Here is a 9,647-nt window from a genome sequence, read left to right on the forward strand (position 1 = left end):
AGTCAGATTGGTATGGGAGTGCTCACCGTTAGGTGTTCCGCTCCGGGCACAATGTGTGCTTGGCACATTGTAGACCTTAAGAATGGATAAATGGGTGGATGGACACACGGGAGGATGGATGGACGAATGAACTAACGAACGAATCAATAAATTGCCCAACGCCATCCTGAACCCAGGGATGGGCACCACCAGGGCTCATCCTCACCACACTAGCTGGAACGTGGGTAGCACTATCAGGCGCCCCGTCAAAAGGGGGCGCTGCAGGGCGGAGGGGTGATGGCTGGTTACTGAGATTTGGGGGCCGGGGCGTGGGAGACCCCAGAACCGAGGAGGGTGGCAGGGGGTCGGGCGTGCCCTGGGGGGCCCTGTGCGGCGGCGGCGATTCTGCGCGAATTTTCGCTTTCGCTTCGGGCCGGGCGGAGGCGGCGGGGCCGTCCCGATCCGCTGCGGCGGGGCCCCGGGGAGTTAATCCGAAAGCGCCGCCAGCCCCGCGGGCCCGGCTCCACGTGTCACCGAGAGGCTGAGGTGGAGACAGAGAGAGAGAGAAAGCAAGTGATGTGCGTCGTCGGGGAAAGTCCTGCGCGCCTCCGGGCAATTATAAAAATGGGACCCCGGGTCGGCTCCCCAGCACCGCGCTCACCTGCTGCGCCCTCGGGTCCGGCCCGCAGAGTCCGCCGTGCCCGCCGTGCCCGCCGCGCCGCTCAGCATGCGCCCCCCGCGCAGTAAGTACCCGCTCCGGGCTCCGGGCTCCGCTGGGGAGGGGCGCGCCCGGTCCGAGGAGGCAGAACCCCGGCTCCGCTCCCTCCCGGGGAGGCTGCAGACCAGCAGCCGTTCCCAGTTAGAGGAGAGAGGAGGGCGGGAGGGAGCGGGCCGGGAGACTTAATTGCTTGCTTTCCACGCGCGCTGAAAGGGGCCTGGGCTCTTTGGGTCTAGAAACAGCCCCTTGAGCTAAGGATTGTTATGCCCACTTCACAGGCGAGAAATGGGGGCCCTCAATGGGTGGTTTCTTTCTTTTTTTTTCTTTTAATATATTTTTATTGATTTCAGAGAGGAAGGGAGAGGGAGAGAGAGAGAGATAGGAACATCAGTGATGAGACAGAATCATGGATCGGCTGCCTCCTGCACGCCCCCTACTGGGGATCGAGCCTGCAACCCAGGGCACGGGCCCAACCAGGAATAGAACCCTGATCTCCTAGGTCAGTGGTCGGCAAACTGCGGCTCTGTTGACTGAGTTTGACCTAGACTCTCAATTCCAATAATTACAGGCTGTTGTTGTTCCTTGTGATTAAGCCCCTGGTTCCTAGGCCAATGCTCAACCACTGAGCCACACTGGCCGGGCCGGTTTCTTGCCCAGGTTCCCATGGCTACAGCTCTAAGAGGGCAGATCCCACCCGGCTGCACCCTGAGGCTTTGCCACCCTCACTGTTTCCAAAACACTGGGTGTGAGTCTGGGCCAGTCACGTCACCACCCGGCCTCCGTTTCCCACCGGTGACATGGAGACGTCTTCTGGTTGAGGTCTGAGTCAGTACCCTTGTCTGAGCTCGTTGCAGAGAGCTGGTGTCTCAGCTTAGAATAGAGAGCACTGCCTTCGGGGGACTGGATGCACCGCTCAGGTGTTCCGGGGAGATTCCAGGGTGGAAGGAGGTAGATGGGTGGAAGGGAGAGGCAGGCCAAAACAGGGAGACAACCTCAGCCGCCGCCGCCCCCCCTTCCCTTCCAGGCCTCCTCCTGGTCGTCCCTCTGGTCCTCCTCCACCACCTCAGCTGGGCCAGGAACCTCCCCGCCACAGCCCCCGCAGGCCCTGGACCCTTCCCCTGCCTCGGCCTCGCCCAGAGCCTGCTGAAGGCGGTCAGCAGCACGCTGCACAAGGTGAGCTCTTCCATGCCTTTGCTCCCTCACTGCAGCCTCTCTAGGCAAGGGGCATCTCCAAAGCCCGGGTCCCCTGCAGGGAAACGGTGGGCGTTTGTCAGGGGCTGTCAAGAGGCGAAGAGGGGCCTTTACCAATGGCCTGACTACGAGCTGAAGAGTCTCAATGAAATTGTGTCCCCAGAGCAAGCAGGGCCGGTCATCAATTATAACGGTATTCCTCTGGGCTGTGTCTGCGCTGAGGAAAGTGGATATTTACAGGGTTCCCCGGGGCCTGCCAGCAGCAGAGATGGAATTAACTGTGCCGGGCCCGCCCTGTTCCTCGGACACACTGCTCAATCCCGCAGACCGTTATAGGGCGCAGCCTCCAGGCTCCCAGGGGGGCTACCGCGATGCATGAGCCTCGCCCCTCACGCCTGCTCTCCTCTCCGGCTTCTCAGCTGGGGGCTCCGCTGGTTGTCAGAGCACCGCGTTTCAGAGAAGCTCAGCCTCCGTTTTCCAGGGAGAGAATGATCTGATTTTATGTACCGCTTCGTTCATGTGTTTAGGTTTCGTATTTTAATGCAAAGGAAAAAAAAATTTTTTCTTTTAAAAGTGCTCCAGGAGCTATTGCTTTTGCCCGGCCGGCCAAAGAGGGATGTTTTTAAAGACATCCTTTTGCCTTCCTGCGCTCTAGTAAATCTGTCTTGAATATTTTCAGCTTGTTGTTTTACGAGGATCTTAACATAAGCTCAGTGCCACAAGGCCTTCTGAAAGAATTCTTTTTCCCCTTATCTTTCACGAGGCGCTGCCAACCGCTCCGTGTGGCTCGATCAATCTTAATTAAAAAGGCGGCCCGCCCTAGCAGCGCGGGCCGAGATAAGTGCCGTGGTTCCTGGAGAACGGTTCCCGGTGGGGGAAACCGAAGCTCCCATTGAAATAGGGGCTTTCTGTGAAAAGGGGGCTCTGTCCCCGGGGTCGCACTGAAGATCTTGGGGCTGCAGAGCTCAGTCTGTGTGTGTGTGTGTGTGTGTGTGTGTGTGTGTGTGTGTGTTTATATCATTCCTGTGTCAAACCTGCCCTTCCCAGGCCATATCCAGCTCACAGATTTCTCGAGTTTGGCCCATGTCTTTGATATTTTATTTCAATTTTTTTTTTTTTTTTTTAGTTTGATGCTATTGAAAAAAAAAGAAAAGAAAAGAAAAGAAAGTGGTCTTTTCATAAAAGAAACCAAATTTCCAACTCGTCTTGGAAAGATCCAGAAAACTATCACAATGAACCCACCTTGCCACGCCTAACTTTTCACAACCGGCTCAGGCTAGTGGCTGCCCAGGTCTGTGTGAGCACCTCCAGGAATAGCGTGTTCATTTTTTCTGTGGCTCCTGGAACAAACCGCCACGAACGTCGTGGCTTAAACCAGCACAAATGTGTGATCGGACAGCCCTGGAGGTCAGAAATCCAACATGGGTCTCCCTGGGCTGAAATCAAAGTGTCAGCCGCGCTGTAGCCCTTCCTGGAGACCGGGGAGATCATTTTTTCTTGCTTTTTCCAGTTTCTACAGGCTGCTCATGTCTCTGGGTATGTGTCTCCCTTCTATCTCCAAAGCCAACAATGGCCAGTTGAGTCTTTCTCCTGCTCCATCACTCTGACCTTGACTTTTCTGCCTCCCTCTTTCACTTACCATTGGGCCATCCAGATAATCCAAGATAATCTATCATAAAGCCAGCTGATTAGCAACCTTAATTTCATCTGCAACCTTAATTCTTCTTTGCCATGGAACAACATATTCTCAGGTTCCCGGGGTAGGGGTTGGGAAGTGGATCTATTGGGTGGTGTGTGTCGGAGAGGGGGTGGGGCATTATTCTACGTAGCTCAGATGGGGATTTTACTGCCTGTTCCCAAACATGTTCTGCACTCTCAAGCTTCGCTTCACGGCTCATGTAAGTTCCCTCTGCCTGAAATTCCCCCTCCTCTGCTGACCAGCATTCTAATCTTCCTATTGCAGACGTGCCATCTCTGGCAAAGTCTCTGCTTCCTTTCCCACCACCTCCTCTGAGCCTTCATACCCTTCTCAGCTCTTCTCTCCTGCGGGCCTGTCTCCTAGTCATGTGAGCACCTGCCTGCCCCCTTGGATGAACTTGGAGTCTAGCACCGTGCCTGGCACACACCAGACTTGTGGAGTGGGAAAATGATCTCAATCCTCAAAAAGTCATCAGCTTCTTAAGATAAATCTCATTATTATATTCAACATTGCTTTCCAATGATGTGTGTGTGTGTGTGTGTGTGTGTGTATGTGTGTACCTGCATACCACAAATTAAATCTCAATTTGTCTTTAGGGTTGCATGTTTGTTATATCCATCAAGTTGTGACCTTAACAGTCCCCAAGATATAATTGGGGGGGGGGGAAGATATTCATAAAACACGGGCGCTTTGGCAGAAGCAGAAAACGCCTTCACCAGGAGCAAGTGTCACAGCGGGCAGAGATTCTGATTAGCACAGCCCGGTGAAATGATTTATGGTGTTTACACAATGGAAAAGCATGCCATCCAGGGAAACAGTCCTAAAAGCAGAGGGAGAGAGGGTGTAAATGACCTGCTTCCTTTTATCTTCTGCAGACCCTAAATTTCTTACAGGTCAAAGGAATCACAGGGGTTTTGCTGTCACCCCAGCGTATGGGGAGCCAGGTACCATATTCACATTGTAAACTGGGTTTCTCCTTATGGCTTTTACAGGCCAGACAAACGTTAGAACTTTACTCCTGCACTTCTGAAGAGATCGATCATGAAGACATCACAAAAGATAAAACCAGCACTGTAGAAGCCTGCCTTCCACTGGAACTAACCATGGTAAGAACACCATTCCTCCCAAGCACATCATGCAATTATCATAAAAGCTGTGCATCAGACTCCATCTTCTTACAGAAATGTGCTTGTTTCCGGTCTCTACCACCGTGAAACTTGAACAGATCCCACTTCAAAGTTAGATTTGAGAAAAAATTGACAAAAATAGATATGGTTTTTCACAGTGTGAATATATTTAACATCACTGAACTGGACACTTAAAAATAGTTAATAGGGTACCTTTTGCTAGTTATTTTTAACCACAATTTAAAAAAAGTGAATTTTGAGAGGAAAAGTCAGAAAACTGTACATTAAGAATTAATATCTTTGATGTGTAATATTTTTCTCTCTCTAGAATGAGAATTGCCTGGTTTCCAGGGAGGTCCCTCTCATAACTGTAAGTCAGAAAACTAAAAAGTTTCAAGCCATTTTATGAATTTATACCATTGATTGATGTCTGATTATTTTTGCTTCTAGAATGGGAGTTGCCTGGCCTCCAGTAAGGCCTCTTCTATGACGGTGAGACACGGGACTTTTCCCTCAAATGCAATGGGGAGGGGGAGGCGGGAAGGAAAACACTTGTAGCTCATCTCAATGGTTTCTCCCCCAATTTGTCATGTCTCCCAGACCCTGTGCCTCAGTAGCATCTATGAGGACTTGAAGATGTACCAGGTGGAGTTCAAGGCCATCAATGCAAAGCTCCTGATGGATCCTCAGAGGCAGATCATTCTGGATCAAAACATGTTGGCAGCTATGGATGAGCTGATGCAGGTAAGGCCTTCATCCAATCAGGGAGAACACCTTGTTCATGCCTAGGCAGCCAATCAGAGTCCCAGGTGAGGAGGTATACAGTCAGCCCTTCCTGGATTGGGAGAGGCCTGCAATGCCCCTTCGTAAAGCCTCTACAGAGTGATAGCCTTGAGGGTGTCCTCTGGAGCAGCAGTCACCAACTGGTGGCCCGCAGACTACTGATGGTTCGTGAGGTCAGAAAGGTTGGCGACCGCTGCTCTAGAGAAGAGCAGACGTGAGCAGGACATATTTAGAAAAGCAGCCACCCATTTGTTGACTGAGTGGTGTGCACCGGGCTCTCTGCAAATGTTTTCACACATTTTCTTAATGTCGTCCCCACAGCAACCACATGGTTCTGTACAAAGGAGGAAACCGAGGCTTAGACAGTTATCCACTTGTCTGAAGTCAGATAGCTTCCAAATGGCAGAGCCAGGACTTAAGCCCCCACCAAAGGGATCGCACCACACTTCTTGCCCACCCCTGAGGGCTCCAGGGCGTGCCTGGGTCTGACCCATTCTGAACCAAAGTGTGAACGAAATTTAAAAAATGGCCTGTCACCTGGGGAGAGCCACAATGTTACTCAAAGACAAGAATGTGGTTTATAGTTTCCAAGTCATCATAGCACACAATTCTAATACAAAGCATAGGAATCCTATATAATAAAAGAGTAATATGCAAATCAATCGAATGGCAGACGGGTCGCGATGGCATGCACTGACCACCAGGGGCAGCCGCTCAATGCAGGAGCTGCCCCCTGGTGGTCAGTGCACTCCCACAGGGCTCACGGCTGGCAAGCGCAGCAACTGGTGTTAATAGCCTCTCCAGTCTCCTCAGCAAACACTAAGGAGGCTTGGGCCCACTCCCCACGGGAAACAGGCCTAAGCTGTCAATCGGACATCCCCCAAGGGTACCTGGACTGGGACAGGTCACAGGCGGGCTGAGAAATCCCACCCCCACCCCCACCTCCCAAGTGCACAAACTCATACACTGGGCCTCTAGTATCACATAAGAAACAGCAAGGTGAGTGCTTTGGTGACCAGGCATGGGATAAAAATATAATGTCAGAAATCATTGTCTGAAAAGGAATCTTTCCCTCTTTCTTTCTTTCACCAAATTACTTCTTTGATAGACACTGAACATCATGTAGCATCAAAGAATCTTACCGTCTACAGAATTGTAGATAATAATTTCATTTTCAGGGCAAAGAGGTGATTCAGGCACTGGAGTCATTTCGACCAGTAATCAGACAACTATGCCAAAACCTTTGGTACCTCTGTGCCTCAGTTTCTCCTTATGTAAAATGGGAGGACTTGCCCCCCCCCCCCACCTTTCTTTTAGGCTTTTTGTGAGAATAAGTGGGATTACCGATCATTGTGCAAAAGTAAGGTCTTGCTTTGAGTTATCAGATCAAAGGGCTAAACCTGGGAAGTCCATTGCCAGGTTTATTTATCTGACACAGATGAGTTTCTGTAGTAAACACGTTGGTTACTGATAGAAAGTATTGATCAATAGCAATCCATCACCTCCCTATTCTAAAAAAGATTTCAGCCTTAGCTGGTTTAGCTCAGTGAAGTTTTCATGAGCAAATTGCTAAAGAGGGAAGTTTTCTTCACTCTGTGTGGGACTTGTTTTTCTGTTTTTTGGTGGTTGTTTTTTTAGAAGAGCAAAAAAAACAGGCCTCCGGGCTAAAGGGTCCCAGATTCGATTCCAGATAAAGGCACATGTCTGGGTTGTGGGCTCAATCCCCAGTAAGGGGTATGCAGGAAACAGCCAGTCAATGATTCTCTCTCATCACTGCTATTTCTCTCTCTCTCTCTCTCCCTCACCTTTCCTCGCTGAAATCAAGAAAAATACATTTCTTAAAATCCTGATGGTATTTGAAAGAGCTTTAAGGGTCTCTTCCAAGCTCAATGGAGATACATGTGCTTGGATCATGAGAATTTCTGCTTTCAGGTTCTGCCTGGCCGCCACCTGGCTGGGAGAGTGGGTTGGGTTGAGGGGATGTAACCAGGGGGTGGGCTGCAGGCTCTGAGACACGTGCTGGCTTCCCCCATGTTTACGGGTGAGTGCTTCCATCTTGGAATACCCTGTATGCCATGCTCATTATCTGTCCTCCTAGGCCCTGAATCTCAGCAGCACGTCTGTGCCACACACCGCCCCCGTGGAAGAACTGGATCTTTACAAGACGAAAGTCAAGCTCTGCATCCTTCTCCACGCCTTCCGCATCCGAGCAGTGACTATCGACAGGATGATGAGCTATCTGAATTCTTCCTAAGAGGCGCAGGCCTCGCCCAGCCTGGAGGCATTCGAACCAAAGCGATTTTTATAGCCTGTGTGGGAGGTGGTGGCTTGACCTGATCCGACTTAAGCTAGTGATTTTCTTGTTGTTTACATTAGTCAACCACCCAAAAGTTGAACATGTAACTACTTTATTTATATGGGTCCTTTCCTTGCGTATATTCCACATTTTCTAGGGATAAGTTGTTTTTTAAAAGTTTTCATGAGCAAATGACTAAAGAGGGAAGTTTTCTTCACTGTGTGTGGGGCTTGTTTTTGTGTGTTTTGTTTTTTTAGAAGAGCAAGAATTTATAAGCTATTTCTATATCAAAGTGTTTGTCAAAACACTCAAGCATAATTTATTTTAAGATATTTATTTATATAATGGTGTGTTCATGAAGGCATGTGGGCTAAGTTATATTTATTTATGTCCTATTTATTCAAATATTTATTTTCAAATGGATTTGAGAAATAACTGATGCTGTTCTAAAATAAAATGGTGAAATTAAAGGAATTTTCATATTTCTCTAGTGTAACTGGAGTACTTTCAGTGTTGAAATACACACGGTGGGGAAACTGGAAACACTGATGAAATCTGAACAACAGAATTACCCTGGAAAGACGGTGGCCATATTCTTACCCATTTCCTAATGGCTTTAATCACCTACTGTAAGGGGGCCTGGTTAGGCTCGATACATTTTAATGCTGAAGTCCTCGAGTGAGTCGCTTTATTTTTGTTCAACATCTGAATCTAAAACACAGGAGAATGTTTTTCCCTGCTAGCCGCAGCCCTGTAACATACTGTGCACTCGACAAATACATAATAATACCCTCCAACTGGGAAAAGCATCATTAAGAGGCCTTCTAGTTAAATTATCTAATTTCCATGACCCTTTGGGCCTGCAGGGGGAAGTTGTTTCTAAATTGCATTGAGAAAAACTCTCCATTTGCTTTAAATTATATGGAACTTCTGCCCCAACCACATGGATAATTGCCTTGCTTTGGCTTAAGAGAGGTGCTCTTAATGACCCAAGTATTAAATTCCATCTTTGTAATTCTCTAAACCATGTGGATTTTAAAAGATGCACCTGATGGAATAACATCATTTTAGTTCTCTGATAACCATATTGTGCCCTTGAGAACAAACTATTTCAGAGTGACCTACCCTCCCCCTTCCCTGCCACACCCTCCTCCCACATTCTCATGTGAACCTCCCACCAGATGCCAATTCAGGTCCCTGTGAACAGTGAGGGAAATGTGTGTGGCCATCCCATGTCCTCATCTGTGTGGCAAATGACTCATTTTTTCAGATTCTCACCCCATTTGATAGAAATCTTTGGTGAAGACGAAACCGGTTTGGCTCAGTGGATAGAGCGTCAGCCTGCAGACTGAAAGGTCCTGGGTTCCATTCCAGTCAAGGGCATGTACCTTGGTTGCGGGCATATCCCTAGTATGGGGTGTGCAAGAGGCAGCTGATTGATGATTCTCTCTCATCAATGTTTCTAACTCTATCCCTCTCTCTTCCTTTCTGTAATAAAAAAAAAAAAAAAAAAAAAAAAAAAATCAATAAAATATATTTAAAAAAAAAAAAAGTAAGAAATCTTTGGTGAAGCTAGACCCCATCACATACCTTCTTTTCTTTAGATTCCACCATAATCTGGAATAACCCACGAGTGACTCATAGACAGGAGTTTCCCAAATTCATCAGCCTGTTGACTTAAACAATCCACCGTTTGGGATCATGTGGTTACTATTCTTCAGAAACCACGTGCCAACACGCCACCCTGGTGACCTGGAACATGACCATTTCCCGTGGCAGGTGTGTTAGAAACAAACCCCCGGGCGATCGTTTGAGAGATGCCAGCAGCCATCTCATCGGCTGTCCCCACACTGC

At 48.8% G+C, this 9,647-nt stretch overlaps 1 protein-coding gene across 1 annotated transcript; it reads left to right on the top strand.

The window, feature by feature from the left end:
• Nucleotides 1-706: 706 nt before the first annotated feature.
• Nucleotides 707-8,594, top strand: IL12A (interleukin 12A). Its single transcript, XM_036443641.2, has 6 exons — nt 707-722; nt 1,722-1,870; nt 4,580-4,693; nt 5,165-5,206; nt 5,315-5,458; nt 7,596-8,594. Exons 1-6 carry the CDS (start codon nt 707-709, stop codon nt 7,749-7,751), a joined length of 621 nt encoding a protein of 206 aa, XP_036299534.2. The 3' UTR covers nt 7,752-8,594.
• The last annotated feature ends 1,053 nt before the right edge of the window (nt 8,595-9,647 follow it).

Source organism: Pipistrellus kuhlii, unplaced genomic scaffold, assembly GCF_014108245.1.
Source record: "Pipistrellus kuhlii isolate mPipKuh1 unplaced genomic scaffold, mPipKuh1.p scaffold_m20_p_2, whole genome shotgun sequence".
Taxonomy (NCBI): Eukaryota; Metazoa; Chordata; class Mammalia; order Chiroptera; family Vespertilionidae; genus Pipistrellus; species Pipistrellus kuhlii.

Bases quoted from the DNA above. Each gene is read 5' to 3' on its own strand.
- IL12A (XM_036443641.2), top strand. The intron at 1,871-4,579 runs GTGAGCTCTTCC...TGGCTTTTACAG, and splicing joins TCAGCAGCACGCTGCACAAG to GCCAGACAAACGTTAGAACT. The intron at 5,207-5,314 runs GTGAGACACGGG...CATGTCTCCCAG, and splicing joins GTAAGGCCTCTTCTATGACG to ACCCTGTGCCTCAGTAGCAT.